Source organism: Lycorma delicatula, chromosome 3 (genome assembly GCF_047948215.1).
Source record: "Lycorma delicatula isolate Av1 chromosome 3, ASM4794821v1, whole genome shotgun sequence".
Classification (NCBI taxonomy): Eukaryota; Metazoa; Arthropoda; class Insecta; order Hemiptera; family Fulgoridae; genus Lycorma; species Lycorma delicatula.
In genome coordinates, this window is record NC_134457.1 from 68,600,488 (window position 1) to 68,617,723 (window position 17,236).

The 17,236-nt window shown below is 29.4% G+C and overlaps 1 protein-coding gene across 1 annotated transcript in view; it reads right to left on the minus strand.

Moving 5' to 3' along the window:
• Lrrk (Leucine-rich repeat kinase) overlaps positions 1-15,388 on the minus strand; it is a 230,511-nt gene extending 215,123 nt beyond the window's left edge. The window contains exons 1-4 of the mRNA XM_075359136.1: positions 14,947-15,388; positions 13,782-13,938; positions 8,087-8,127; positions 2,417-2,582 (exon numbers count right to left, since the gene is read on the minus strand). Coding sequence (XP_075215251.1) covers positions 2,417-2,582; positions 8,087-8,127; positions 13,782-13,938; positions 14,947-15,000 — 418 coding nt within the window. The 5' untranslated portion in view covers positions 15,001-15,388. The remainder of the gene's footprint in view (positions 1-2,416; positions 2,583-8,086; positions 8,128-13,781; positions 13,939-14,946) is intronic.
• Positions 15,389-17,236: the final 1,848 nt, after the last annotated feature.

Below are 17,236 nucleotides of genomic sequence, written 5' to 3' on the forward strand. Positions count from 1 at the left end.
TATATGTATATATTTTTATAAATTTTGTTTTAGTGATTTTTATTATTATATTCTTGTGCCTCTCTGTTCTGTAAGTTGACTATCATAATTGCTTTCCTTATTTTCATCAATTAGTAGTTTAATAATTTCAGATTAATTTGGATTACAATCCACGAGAAATTATACTAAAATAATATATTTATAATAGTGTAATATAATATACATAGCAAGAACTTTTTATATAAGGACACAAACTTTTAAATAATTTTTTAATAAAACAAGTGGAAATTATGAAAAATAACAATGATTAAATGACCATCTCTGGCAACAACACAAATTTTGCAATTTTGCAACACAGATTTTTCAATATATCAGAGCACATTTCTGAGGTTATTTGCTCGATTTTATGACAAGTGTTGGGCTTCAATTGTTGATCTGTTGTCTGCTTGTTAGTATAGGTTCTTTCCTTCAGATAACCTAAAGAAAAAAGTCTAGTGCTCTCAAACCAAAGGAGAAGGCAAAATGACATTGCCTGATTTGGATTTTATTCAACCAGGAAATGGGACCACCAAATTATCATTGTACAAGCCAGACGGTCGTGGTGCTATTCTCTTGGAACAACATGTCATGACGATTGTTCAACTTTCTGCAAAAAAGAAGCTTGCAGCATCACACAAATTAACCTCTCCCCCCCCTTTAAGAGAATAGTTAAAGCATTTTCAATAGCATCTTCAAGAAAAAATGGTTCCAATGACACCACCCGTTCAAAAAGCACAACACACTGGCACTCTATACAAGTACAGAGGTTCATTCATCAATTTATCTCAGACTTACAGTTTCCCAAAATCAGTTGATTTGGGAAACAAAGCATCTTCACATTTGGCACATCATTATGCTTTGTGCTTTATTATGGGTAATTCTATCTTGGATTGTGAGGTGAGTTTCACACTCACAGCTAAGTTTTTTTTTCTTAATTCAGGATCATCTTATTATGGAACTGTAACACCTTTGCACTCTACTCACATGGTAACTTTCTTGAACTTGTGAGAGTAGAATTTCGCACAGAAAAACTTTAAATCTTTCTATAAAATTTTCCATGCAGAAGTTGCAAAAACATTAACCTTTTGTACACATTTTAGGTCCCTCAATTTTAACCATACTCTTCCTAAGGCATTCACTTTTTCTTGGCTAAGAACTGTTCAAGTTCTCCCGTACTTCAGCAGATCTTGTGTAGCACATAGTATCCTGAATTTTTTTTTATTACATACCATATTTGCTTCTTTGAATATTGTGCAGTTTTCTCGAGTATTCAAAATTAATCTTTTTTTTAAACATTATGCTTTGTTAAACGTATAATGAACTGTTGTTTTCCGCACTCCTTAAGACAAAATCCTGCCCACATTCTCCCCAATTATCATTCTTTCTTAATTTTCCAACAATAAATTATTTACATCTACATGTCTGATGTAATTTAAGTTTTATTCCTGCAAAATGGTTTCTTTTGATTATAATTAAAACCATTTTCTTTGAGATTATTTTCTTTAATTAATCTTAATTTTTACTTTTCAACCACTCCTCTTTTCTACTTTACATTTTTCTTTTCTACTTTAATATACTTTAGTCCTCTTTTTAAGAAACAGATTTCTATCATGTTTATCAATTGAGATCCAAGTTATAAATTAAAGATATTGCAGCAATCATAATGATCAGTACACTTTCATTTCAGTCCAAGAGCAACAATAGTAGTAACAACTCATTACTTCAACATATACACACAGCAGTTATTTTTAATTTATCTATCCATTTAATGTGATATCTTGTTTTTATCATGTGTATGTGTATAATGTTTTAACAATGTTTATGAAATACAATTATTAAATTAAAAAAAAATCAACTCATTTACTCTTTAATACATAAAGCATCCTCTGATAATACATCATACTTAAAGCAAAAATCTATATTAGAAAATTATGTTTTAGTTTAAAAGATAAAAAACTTTGAAAGTAAATAAAATTTAAAACTCTACAACAGAGCCTAAGCAATCCTGGCAAGTGGTTAATTCCTTTCTTCCTTACAATTAATTCAGCATAAAAAATTAAAGCCACCTATTTTTTCATCAAAAGGTAGATATAAAAAACCCTTGGCATTAATAGATTGTACAAAAAAAAGTTAATTAACAGGCAACCCAATCTAATAACTTTTTAAGATCCACATCCTCAGTCATGATTTCTCAATTTAAAAAAAAAGCTCGGTCTATCTTGTATCTTACAACATAAGAAACTTCTATCATTTTAAATGGTTCATTTTTAGAAAAAAATCAATTATTATTCTTATCATAAAAAAGAATTTCAAAAGGCAGAAATATTGACTAGATAATATTTTCTAAAATATAACAATGTATTTCTAAAAGGTAACTTAATAAAACTGATGTACTTACCAGCTGCCTGTTTCAAAACTTGCATACATTCTGCATGTTCACCCTTTTCAGCAATATCAAGAGCAGTCATACCATTGCTATCTCTAGCGACTAAATCAGCACAATGCGCTAATAACAGCATAACATTGCCAACAAACCCATGTTCAGAACATACATGCAATGGAGTCTAATAACAAAAATAAACACAACCAAATTAACTACTACACCTATCTACTGAATCTATAAATAAAAATCTAAAAATTAAACAGTATTAGAACACTTAAAAATGTTATAAATTAAACTTCTAATATTAATAATACACCATTTATAAATTTACTTCGGCCTGTTATTATTCAAAGAACCAAGGTCTACTTGATTCACTGAATTAAAATTATAAATTATAATGAATAAACCACAATGATTTAATTGATTAATATGGATCAATTTTAAAGCATATTATTTATTTGACAAACTCTTTTTACCCCCTCTATAAATCATGAGACCTTGCCATTGGTGAGGGGGCTTGAGTGCTCAGTGATACAGAGTAGCTGGACCGAAGGTGCAACCATATCGTAGAGGTATCTGTTGAGAGCCAGACTAAGGAATGATTCCTGAAAGAGGGCAGCAGCTCTTTCAGTAGTTGTAAAGGGTGTGAGTCAGGACAACTTAAATGGCCATACAAACATCACTCAGGCCTATGAGTACTGCGCAGCTGAAAGCAATGGAAAACTACAGCTGCTTTTTTTCCAAGAAAATGTAGCTCTCTGCATTTTCATACAACAATGATGGAGGCGCTTTCCTTGGTAAAATATTCCGGAGGTAAACTAGTCCCCCGTTCGGATCTCCGGGTGAGGACTACTAAGGAAGGGGGTCACCAGAAAATTAAAAAATAACATTCTATGAGTCGGAGCGTGGAATGTTATAAGTTTAAAAAAGGTTGATAGGTTAGAAAATTTGAAAAAGAAAATGGGTAGGATAAATGTAGATGTAGTAGGAATTAGTGAGGTTCGGAGGGAAGAGGAAGGCGACTTTTGGTCAGGTGATTTTAGAATAATTAACTCAGCTTCAAATAATGGGTAAGCAGGAGTAGGTTTCGTAATGAACAAGAAGATAGGGAAGAGAGTAGAGTATTTCAAAATGCATAGCGATAGAATCATTGTAATAAGGATAAAATCAAAACCTAAACCGACGATTGTTAACGTCTATATGCCTACAAGCATCCATGATGATGATGAGGTAGAGTGTGTATATGAAGAAATTGATGAAGCAATTTAACACATAAAAGAAGATGAAAATTTAATAATAGTTGGAGATTGGAATGCAAGCATTGGAAAAGGCAAGGAAGGAAATATGGTGGGTGAAAACGGGCTGGGCAAAAGGAATGAAAGAGGGGACCGACTTATAGAGTTTTGCACGAAGTATAATTTAGTAATTGCCAACACCCAATTTAAAAATCATAATAGAAGAATATACACTTGGAAAAAGCCAGGCGATACTGCAAGGTATCAGATAGATTATATCATGGTTAAGCAAAGATTTAGAAATCAACTCGTTGACTGCAAAACTTACCCTTGAGCAGACATTGATAGCGACCATAATTTGGTGATAGTGAAATGTAGATTGGGGTTTAAAAACCTGAAGAAAAGGTGTCAGATGAATCGGTGGAATTGAGAGAAGCTTGAGGAAGAAGAGGTAAAGAAGATTTTTGAGGAGGACATCGCAAGAGGTCTGACTAAAAAAGATAAGGTAGAAAATGTAGAAGAAGAATGGGAGAATGTTAAAAAGGAAATTCTTAAATCAGCAGAAGCAAACTTAGGCGGAATAAAGAGAACTGGTAGAAAACCTTGGGTTTCAGACGATATATTGCAGCTGATGGATAAACATAGAAAATATAAGAATGCTAGTGATGAAGAAAGTAAAAGGACCTATCGACAATTAAAAAATACTATAAACAGGAAGTGCGAACTAGCAAAAGAAGAGTGGATTAAAGAAAAGTGTTCAGAAGTGGAAAGAGATATGAACATTGGTAAAATAGACGGAGCATACAGGAAAATTTTGGGGTACATAAACTAATATCTAATAATGCGTTAAACAAAGATGGTATACCGATTTATAATATGAAAGGTATAGTCGATAGGTGGGTGGAATATATTGAAGAGTTATACGGAGGAAATTAATTAGAAAATGGTGTTATAAAGGAAGAAGAGGAAGTTGAAGAGGATGAAATGGGAGAAACAAAACTGAGATCTGAATTTAAGAGAGCATTAAAAGATTTAAATGGCAGAAAGGCTCCTGGAATAGACGGAATACCTGTAGAATTGCTGCACAGTACAGGTGAGGAAGCGATAGACAGATTATACAAACTGGTGTGTAATGTTTATGAAAAAGGGGAAGTTTCATCAGACTTCAAAAAAAGTGTTATAGTAATGATACCAAAGAAAGCAGGGGCAGATAAACGTGAAGAATACAGAACAATTAATTTAACTAGTTATGCATCAAAACTCTTAACTAGAATTCTATACAGAAGAATTGAGAGGTGAGTGGAGGAAGTGTTAGGAGAAGACCAATTTGGTTTCAGGAAAAGTATAGGGACAAGGGAAGCAATTTTAGGCCTCAGATTAATAGTTGAAGGAAGATTAAAGAAAAACAAACCAACATACTTGGCGTTTATAGACCTAGAAAAGGCATTCAATAACTTAGACTGGAATAAAATGTTCAGCATTTTAAAAAAATTAGGGTTCAAATACAGAGATAGAAGAACAATTGCTAACATGTACAGGAACCAAACAGCAACAGTAATAATTGAAAAACATAAGAAAGAACCCGTAATAAGAAAGGGAGTAAGACAAGGATGTTCCCTATCCCCATTACTTTTTAATCTCTACATGGAATTACCAGTTAATGATGTTAAAGAACAATTTAGATTCAGAGTAATAGTACAAGGTGAAAAGATTAAGATGCTACAATTTGCTGATGATATAGTAATTTTAGCTGAGAGTAAAAAGGTTTTAGAAGAAACAATGAATGGCATGGATGAAGTCCTATGCAAGAACTATCACATGAAAATAAGCAAGAACAAAACGATAGTAATGAAATGTAGTAGAAATAATGAAGATTTTCACTGAATGTGAAAATAGGAAGAGAAAAGATTATGGAGGTAGAAGAATTTTGTTATTTGGGAAGTAGAATTACTAAAGATGAATGAAGCAGGAGCTTCATTCATCTTTAGTGAGCGATATAAAATGCCGAATAGCATGGGTGAAATGAGCTTTCAGTCAGAAATATAATTTGTTTACATCATAAATTAATTTAAATGTCAGGAAAAGATTTTTGAAAGTATATGTTTGGTGTGTCGCTTTATATGGAAATGAAACTTGGAAAATCGGAGTATCTGAGAAGAAAAGATTAGAAGCTTTTGAAATTTGGTGCTGCTATAGGAGAATGTTAAAAATCAGATGGGTGGATAAAGTGACAAATGAAGAGGTGTTGCGGCAAATAGATGAAGAATAAAGCATTTGGAAAAATACAGCTGAAAGAAGAGACAAGACTTATAAGCCACATATTAAGGCATCCTGGAATAGTCGCTTTAATATTGGAGGGACAAGTAGAAGGAAAAAATTGTGTAGGCAGGCTACGTTTGGAATATGTAAAACAAATTGTTAGGGACATAGGATGTAGAGGGTATACAGAAATGAAACGACTAGCACTAGATAGGGAATCTTGGTGAGCTGCATCAAACCAGTCAAATAGTCAAACCAGACTAGACAAAAAAAAAACTCTTTTTAATTACCAAAAACTTAAAATGTTCAATAGTAAATAATATAAATTTACTTTAGTAAAAAACTAATACAATCATGAATTAATATTCATACAGCTTTTTTTAATAAAATCAAATTCTAAAAATATTAAGAAATGAACACTAATCATTAAAATTACCTTGTTCAAACTTCTGTAAGTCCTTGATGCAAAAATTAAAAATATTTCAAATATATACACTCAATTTTGAAGTCAAAACCTTGATGTGCATGTAGCCACACATAATATGTTATGTCAAATTCAACTTGTTAATCTGAATTTTATGAAGTTTATAAATTAAAAATTTTTGGATTACAATAAAAAATACATTTTTGTGTCTGAAGATCCAATACCTAACTTCAACATATTATACATCAAAAATGTTTGATTCAGTCATATCTAATTTCAGAAAAGAAACATTTTTTAACATAATACACACTAACTTCATGCAAGTAATTATCTAGGAATCTGTTCGTTCATACATTCATATTTATAAGACTAAACATTATACTCTTTCATCCATCAATTATTACCAAAACTTAAACGAGAAGTGACTTGTTAGTCACAGAAAAAATAAAGCTCTTAATAATCGCATTTGATTACGTTCTAATTCATTTATACATTATTTTAGCCGAACAAACAAAATTAGTTTAAGAAGAGTATTAAGTTTACATGAGTCTATTAAAACAAATTTGAAAATATAATTTAGCATCATCAAACTTTGAATTTTTTCAATAATTATCACAAAGAACCATAAAACTTCAATGAGGCATCATTTTCATTAAGCATCAAAAATTTTTATACAATAAAAAAAAATTGAACATTTGAAGTTATACCAACCTGAGTTTAAACTGTTTAAAATTATTCCAATCACAATCATTATTTTCCTTTTTACAAAAATAAATTTTAGAACCCTCATTTAAATTATACTTAGTAAATTTAAATATGTAAATTAATATAATTTAATTAATTTTACTATATATATGTAGAAAGGAAATATTATATATATATATATATATATATAAATACACACTTTCTCTCTCTGAACAACTTTCTTCGAAAAATTTTCAAAAGATTCAATTAGAAAACATAACTATAATCAATTTTAATAAAAAAAAGTATAACTAAAACTAATAATTTTAAAGAATAAATTATTACTTGTTATGATACACGTGTACTTTTAATCAATACACTATTTTTAATCAAAACACAAAACACATAGATAAAAATTTGACTGATTTCTACCAAACAGAAGAATACAGTCAAAAATTGTAAAACATAATTAGCTAAAATATATCAATATAAGTAAAACAACATCACATTCACATGCTAAAAAACTAAAACGAAAAATATGTCAAAAGTAAACTACTTTGATAAGCAATACTTGAAAATTGTCATAATAAGAAAACAAACTTAGACAAGAAATATAGACTGTAACAGTACAGATAAAACACCTGAAGAAATAGTATTAACAAAAAAAACTATTAATGTATAGTGAGAGTTTAATATACATAATAAATAACAAACAGTACTGATTCCTTTTAGATTGGTAAAAACTGCTAGCTCCTGGCTCTTACTGCTTATGATCATAACATTCTAAGACACTTGTTAAATAATAATATTGTTAAATAAAAATAAAAATAAATAAATAAGACTAAAATTTCCATACTGCAATTTTCATAAATGAAAAACATACACTATTAACACTGAGAAATAAATAGTATATATTTCAAATTTCAAAACAATGAAATACTGGCTTTCATTATAATGTGTTCTTAAAACCAAAATAAGTATTAGATTTATTATAATTTTATATTACTTATACTTTTTTAAATATTTAATATGGAACATTAAACAAAATTTAAGTACTAAAAAAAAAAAAAGTTATTAACTTACACGATTATCTCCTCTCGGACCACATGGAACATTTGGATCTGCTGCAAATAAAAAATTAATTTTTAATCTATCTTTTCCTAAAAAGCTTTAGATTTTTCAAGAAACTTTTACATTTTTCACTAACATGAATTTTTTCAGAATTATACACAAAAAACACATTATATTTAAGTGTCAATAAAGTTTTAGGAGGTTACATCCATGAGGATAAAAAAAATAATAAATGAAATTTCAAATCATTTACAAAAAAAAAAAGGGGAATCAAGCTTTTAGGTGCTTTTTAAGTACAAAATGGTAACAGAAATTGACAGTTATTTAGAATAAGATTTATTATGTGTCTACAATAAAATATGAGGCAGAGACGGAAAAGATGATAGAACGAAAGTGGAACTACCTTCAAGCCATTCAAAGGAAGAAAAAAATAGGATGAAAAATGTTTATAAAAGAGTGATCTTACATAAGGGAGTAAATTGAAGAGTTGAATGAAATTGGAATAGTATAGAAACATAGGAGAATTGGTGAGGTAAGCTTTCAAAGAGTGATGGAAAAATCCCCAATGGTATTCTAAGTTCAAGGCAATAAGAGGGGGGTTAAGAGTAATGAGGAGAAATGAGGATTCATCATGAAATGAGCAGAGAAGAAATAATGGGAAAGATAGAAGATCAGGAGGCCTACTGTGTAATAAAATCTCTACTAAGGATTAGTTGGGTCAGAATTAGGGTATGTACATATATATTAAAGTAAAATTGCATGCTTACACTACATAAAAGTGAATATTTATGTCATACTGATCCTCAAATTAAATTTAATAATAGCAATTTATTTATTTTATTATAATGACGAAGTTATGGCTAGAAAAGCTACATGGACTAATCCCCATAAATTTCTACAACTACTCAAAGAATTTTATTCACTTTTGTCTTCCATTTATATAATTCAATTTAAAAACTTAACTTAGTATATTTCAGTACCTAGCCAAATTTGGCACTTTATGCAGACCTGATCTGTAATTACCCAACATAAGTTTCAATAATATTTAATGCATAGTTAGTAAAAGGTGAGGTTTCCCCATTTCCTACCCCAGCTAGATGATAATATGTATTATATTTAATGTCATAATTTGCAAATACAGCATTAAATCAACCAAAAACACTTATAGATACAAGCATTATGATGAAGTATTCAATTTCTGATAGATACCACATGTAAAAAGGGGAAAGTCTAATAAAATAGCCATTTTTTAAAAATAGTTATAAACTTCTGTAAAACATATCACTCTAGTCTCCTTCAAAGTACACTCCTTTTGGCTAGTACACCCAATACAAAATTTTTCCCATTGCTGGAAACATTTTTCAATTTCTGCTTTTAATAATTTAATAATGACAGTACAAAGCTAACATCATTTTCTTTTTTATCTTTTTGACATCAACAAATACTTCCCTATCATTTGGTGTTTCATATGAGAGAAAAAAGAAAACATTTGGCTAACAACAGATCAGCTGAACAGGGAGAGCAGTCACATTGGTTTTATGCTAAAAGCTTAATTTCCCGAGAGACTGCGTAAATAAGGATATAGGTATGAAAGATAAATTCAAAACTGCTCCACACATTCGCACATTTGGTTTTTTCACACACTATTAAATCATCTTTTCAATATCTCCAAATAAAAGGATACAGCTGGTTCAAAAAAAGATTTTTCATGTAAAAAAAAGAAAAGAATAATATTCATGTCAATCCCTATTTCTGTTCATTGTGTTTACTGTGCCTAGCCTGTTTATTTTAGGAATATAAATTTACACACATAATAATATGGAAATAACAGAAAAATTCAATTTTAAATATAATTATAATACCATAAGGAAATCTCCTAAATGACCCTAATGAAAAGTGTAAAAATATCACAATAAAATAAAAATTTTACAATAAATTGGCTGAAAGTTTCAAGTTGCTTAATTCACATAAGTTTTAAAGAAATGTGTTATTAAAAAATGTAATTGCACAGATAAGTCGTTAGACGATACAGGTCCTGGCTACTAGTAGTTACATACTTTTAAAAGATAAACTATATATTTTCTTCACAAAATACTGTTAATAGGTAGAGAAGCTTCCAGAAGATGAGAGAGAAAATGAAGAATGAAAAATCTACCAATTTACTTCATTGAATATAAAATGAAAGAAAACCAAAGAAATTTTTTCTAGAAAGAATTTATTGAAAAAAAATTGAATTTATTGAATAAATAAAAGGTAGGTTGGCTACTGTTACAGGTCAATTTTTTTTTTTTAGAGCAAAAAACACTTTCATGTTATCATTGCCCGGACATGATGCTTTACAGCAAATGGCATAAATCGGTGAAACACAGTAATTCAAATATTTGAATATAAATGGACGGCCCTAACAAACTGTAAAACGTAAGATAACTTCATTTCATTATCCCCTAGAATAGTTTGCATGTTAGCCCCTACTTTAAATTTCTGACGCAAAGCTACATAATAGATACAATCCACAAGGATGTAATGCACTGTTAGTTGGCAGTTACAACGAGCACAAATTACAGGTCAAGGCCTAGGCTTGTAGACTTAAATACTGTTGAGAATCAGTAAATTACAGTTCAGTGTACAATAAATGCAAGTACAGTGTGTAGGAGCATTTGGAATGAGTGCACTGTAAGAAACAAGCGAAGAATGCATCAGGAGTATTCCATTTCTGGATAATCGTTAAATACAAGAAGCTGTTTCGTCAGTTCATTGTGAGCAGGGAACAAGTGAAATTATTCATTTTTAAAAGTGTAAGCTAGTTTCTTTAAGTAAATAATGAAAGTAAATAATTTTTGTATAGAGTGAATTCTTGATTCTGTGATTTTTATCTTGATGTTACTATCACTTATTAATTTTTATTAACTATTATAAAGTTTATAGTAAAATTTTAATTGTATTTTGCTATTTATAATTGAATTATTTTGTGCATTAAAAGTTACTTAATAATAAATAATTTGTATTTGTAAGAACTTTTATGTGTGTTATCTCTTAATATCCATGTCAAACCGCAATCACATGACAATATTTTTACAAGAAGAAATACATATGTACATAGCTTGAACTTTTTCAGTCAAACTTAAACATCAAACAATTGCTTAGTTTACCTTCTGTCAACAATTAAAAGGAAATTTTTCAGAATTAAATTCCATTTTTAAATCTCCATTAACATTTACTGACATGAATTCCAAGATATGTCAAGTCATTTCAGAAACCTTTTCAATAATCTTCATTGGTTGTAAAAACTTTATCTATATTTTCATAATTTCAACTGGTTGAACGGAAGCCAAATTTTGAATTTTACTTACAGCTTCTTCCTTAAAATCTTCTTAAAGCACTATGGCAAATTTAAAACTACACATAACAACATTTAGTATAAAACAGCAAGCTAGTCTATTTCTATCATGATACACTATTACCCGAGCATGTCAATTTATACATAATCCTCAACAATTAAATTTGCAGGCTGTGCCTATTCATAAACACACCAAAACGTTAAAGTATTATCTGCATTTAATATAATACTCATCTGCTTCTGTACAATGTTTACACTGCTCATTCAATGAACCAAATACCTTAGAAAACACAACCTTTGAAATGACCTGCAGTTTGCACATCATAACTTTTTTATTGATTAAAAGTTATCCTTGAATCTCATCCTTTTTATAGCCAATTTTATTATAGGAGAAATAGAGTTGGCTAGTGCTAAATCAGGTGATATGGTGTATGGTATTATACAAGGATTCTTGTTAAAAAAGTGAACAACTATTGAAGAATGCTCTAACAGATTGTCATGCAGAAGAAATCAAAACCCATTTTCTGAGCTTAAACTCAAGCTTAACATGATAAATTCAAGCAGTCAAATGAATGAATTTATTCTGTTATTTCTGCCCATTTTTATTTCTGTTATTTCTGACTTTCCTGCACAAATTGTTGATACCTTGGCATAAAAATGTACATTTTCATTTGTCATTTTTGCAATCTCGGTTTCTAAACTTTGGGTTTCTTTGAACCAAGATAAATTTCACTTTCATGTTTCATTATTGAACTGTACAGGACTCTCAACAAACGTTATGACATAATTTAAAATAGACTTCTATTTTCATCAGCAATTTTAATAAATTAAGCAGCCTATGTAGCACATTGTTTCTGTTCAAACATTTACAAATGAGGAAGAAAATGTCCACATACTTTTTTCTTTTAACATTTTCTTAACTAAAATCTTACATATCCTCTACTAATTATTCTGATTTCTTTTGAATTCAACAGAAATTCTGATCTTCAGCTAAAACATTTTGAATCAGTTCTGTAAACTTTTATGTTTATGAAGTTGAAGGATGTCCTGTCCTTTTGTCTTCCTTTACAGACTCTTACCTTCTTTGAAAGTTTATGCCAAAACACATTTAATAACAATCAACATTCTTCACCATACACAATTTTAAACATTTCAAAAGTTTCAATATTTGTTTTTTATAATTTTATATGATGCCTAATCACTGCTTTTTGTTCTTAACTTAATCACAGATTAAAAGCAAACCTTACCACAATTGAAGCTCAACTGTATCAATAGATGAAGTTGAAATTTGTACAACCTATAAAAAAACACTTTCACTAGCTAGTTTCATCAATCCCCAATAGATAGCATCAGGAATATGGTGGTTATAGTGTCCAGGAACATAACTGTCAAACTGTGCATAAGTATACACACACTAAATAAGATACTAAGCCATGTAAGAAGGAATAAAATGAATGGACTTTTATTCTTAACTTAATTTCACTTAATTATTTAGTTTGCAAACAATTTGCACATATACAAGGTAAAATAATGAAATTTTGGGTCCAATACTTGGCCGTAACTTTCATGAAAGGCATTTCCAACAAATAATTTACTTGTAACACGTAATTTATTTCCTAAGTAAGATATAAACCAATTTTGATTAAAATCAGAGGTGAGGTAGTAATTTTATACAACTACCCATTCTAGCAAAATCTTTACTTTTATTTAAAAATCTAAACTGCAATTTTTTAATTAATAAATTTTATCTTGGAAAAAGTACCAAATTTAAATTCATAGGTATATAAAGTTGCATACAGAATAAATTCCTCACTTACATCATTAGACCAAAATATTACATCTTAACAAATAAAATGTAGTACATTATTCAACTTCAAATAATCATAAAATAATCCAATCATACAATGATCAAGCTAACCTTACATATGCTATGTATAGCAACAATTTTGTTCCCAGGAGCCATTATTTAAGAGATATTAGTTCTATCAAAGTATATGAACTTTCTAAATTTGTTTACCATAGTCACTTTTTTAAACAACTTTCTACAAAAATAAACTAACGCAAAGCTAAATAATAACTAAGGTTAAGAAAATAGGTATACATTACTTGTTTCATTAACTTTATATATACACCACTCTTCAAAAGGTCATAATCACAGTTAACATATAAGAAAAATAAATAACTAAAAATTAATAATAACTAATGGGAATTTGAAATTGGCAAAATCAGTGTATTGGCAAATCTTACTTTAAACAGCAATTGAAATTTTAAAAATTAAAATAAAACGTCACTCAAAAACTTTTACTGTGAATAGTGTAAATAGATTCAAGTTGTTATCAATTTCTATAAACATAAGAAAGAGGAACTCACCTCCAGCTTGTAACAGTACACGAAGACATCGTGAATTTTCAGTAGTTGCAGCAGCATGAAGAGGTGTACGACCCCATGAATCCTGGCTATTAATATGAGCCAACTGATCACCTCTCAATAAATCTTCTAATAATTCAGCATTGTCCCATAAAGCTGCCTGTAAATTGAAATTATGAATACAAAGTAAATTACTAAATATAAGCATATAAATGAAACACAATGTATAACTTCTTACTAAAGAAATACAATTATTTACACCAACAAATTAGTACAAAATAAACATATTTTGTAATTAAGCACAATTGCAAAATTTCAATAATCATGAATATGAATAACTTAGGAAATGCCAAAGCATTACACTCATATTCATTTCATTCACATGACTACGCAACTCTACTGCTATAAAATTAAAAATTGTAAGTGGTGATTATAATATATACATCATAACTTTTATTTATAGCTAGTTATCTTTTTTATAATTATTATCACTCTTCATAAACCATAAATAATTTTTTTTTAAATCAACAGTAAAACTGCATATTTATTTCCCTATTAACAGAATTCCAGATCATAAAAGAAACCATTATATTAATTTCAGCAAAACTACAAGCATCTAGGTTTTAGTGTCTAATATCTGATCAGTTTATATTACCATAAAACTTAAAACTAAATAATTTGTGTCATCACTCATATATAGATTTAAATTAAAATTATGTGACTAACCCAACTTCTAAGTTAAAATGTAAAAATCTTATACCATGAAGATAGACAACCATTTCTACATTTACATTAACACAAATTATTCCAAATAACAAACACTTTCACAATCAATGCCTTTAGTAATATCACGTACATGGATTGTGGTTCAACTCGCATAGAGTACAATAGCAATTTTAACTGTAATGTCAACAACCAGTATACTGTAAGTACAGAAAATATATAGATTGACAGAATACAAAATTAAACGTTTTGAAATGAATTTAAGAAGAAATAAAAGGTTGTGGATCACTTTAAAAGGCAACCAGTGTTCACACGGTTAGGACTGTTAAACAAAAATGATTCAGTTACTGTAATGCAGTTAAAGATTAGAGTGCATAGACAACTTAAAGAGGAGTGAATTCAACCAGTAAATGATTAAAAAAGGTTTTAACTAACTGTGAATTACCTGATGCAGTAATCTTCCAGGAAAGTCTTCTTCTTCAGGTGTTGAAAGATCCATCAGTATTAATGCACCATAAAAATTTTTAAAAGCATTTAATGAAACTTCATTTTACCTTCCTACACAAATTTGGTGCGGTATTTTCAATCATGAGATTGTAAAGTATCACCTCAATAAGCAACTTTACTTATACTCCAATCTATTTAATTACGTTTTTTAATCAATTCAAGCTACTCGAGACAAATAAAACATAAATAAACACACAAACTTTCTCCTTACATGATTCGTCGTAAGCTTTCTATTATTTAAACGACAAGAAAAGTTTGATGTACAAAAAGAGTATTAAAAACACAGGACGAAAAATATTTACGTTAGAAATTAGCGATCATATATACTCCTTACGACTAAATACTTTAAAATGCCCTCAGCCTAGTCGTTTAAAATTCAACATCGCTCTACATTCACTCAGCTGATACACAGCTGATCTACACTCAGATCACTGACATAAACTGGCGGTTGTTTTTGTAATCATTCTATGGTTGAGCAAGTTAGGCTGGCACACGAGTCCGCTCTTAAAGAAAATTTTCAAATGCATTAAATTGAAATGCTTGTAACAAGAAATTAAAATAGTTTATTAATTTCATGTGAAAAATAGACAAAAAAAGAAATTGTTAGGTAAATTTAATATGGTTGAAAAAACAAATCTTCAAAGTCAAGAGGCTTTGTTTTATTTATTTGCAAAAAAATAACCTCAAATATTCGCGAAGATTTTTTAAAGTATTCATAGATAAATTATGAATGGAAAAAAGTTTTCAAACCTCCAGAAGCAATGGATTTGAACAAAATTTCATAATGTATAATTTATGTAAAAATGTTAAATTTTTAAACGAAACTACCTTACTTATTAAACATAACATTTCTCTGACATGGATATAATTTGAAAAGTTAATTGTTCCAGCTGATTTAGATATGAACTCGTGAAGATAAGGGTTTTTTATCACTCAGATCAGGCAAGAGGGTTGTACTTTCAAACATGAGGTAATCTCTGTTCTGCCCAGGTCGTATGTTTCAAACAGATTTTGAAGATGCTAGTTATTGTCTAGTACCTCTACAAGCAAGATCTGAGAGTTCCAGTGTCAGGTGACGACTAGCCCCAAGCTGGATCAGTCCCTTATTTAATGAAAAAGAAATTAGAATTAAGTAATAAAAAGAAATTATTATTTCTGTAATTACGTAATTTTATATAAATATAAATTTTGAATATTGTTTTATAAGAAGAATTTTTTGTTTAATATTATAAAACTGATTATTTTTTTTTAATGAGCCTAATTATGATTGTAAGACACATGCTCTCGCCATATCTGATTTTTTTTAAATTGGATTTCCTAAATAAGTTAGATTCAACAACAAGATTTAAAAACCTTACACTTTCAATTTTCTCAGAAGGAACATTTTTCAGTTTTCAAAAGTAAAGAATTTTATCAGCACAGATTAAGTATATATTATATTTTTTAATAGGTATATCTTCTTTAAAATGTTCGTTAAAAAAAAATCACTATTTTGCAAATCATGTATTTTTCTTTTGTTGCAATTATGACAGCCATTTTTGCTCTCAGCAATATGTATTATTTTACATAGAAAACTATTTCATAAACACAATTAAATACAATGTAAAAATACAGGGGATCATTGAGAAAGGTTGCAGCAATTTAAAAAATATCATCTCTTAGAAACTACTAGAGATAATCAAACGAGTTTTTTTTAATTTACCAGCTTATTCCTCTACATTTCTTAGAATGTTTCAATATAAGCACCATTGGTCGCTCTGCAAACATCCAGCCGATAATTGACTTCTGCCCAGGTGTGCCTGATCATCGCAGGCATAACTGTGACAATAACTGAAAACTTGCATTTTCCCTCAAGTTGACCAAACTGAACAAGAAAGTAAAATTGCTGTAATGTTTCAACAAGATGGTGCGACCCCATACTTTAGCCTAGGCGTTCAACGCGTTCTCAATGAAAGATTCCCTAATCGTTGCATTGGTAGGGCCAGTCCTGTGCTTTGGCCTCTGAGAAGCCCAGATTTGACACCCCTAGATTGTTTTTATGGGGATACATTAAAAATATTGTCTTCAGTGAAAAAATCACGGAGATACATCATTTAAGACAATAGATCACCGCTGCTGTTTCCACAGTTATGCCTGCATTGATCCAGCGGACCTGAACAGAAGTCGATTATCGGCTGGATATTTGCAGAGCAACCAAGGGAGATCATATTAACACATTCAGCCTTTTT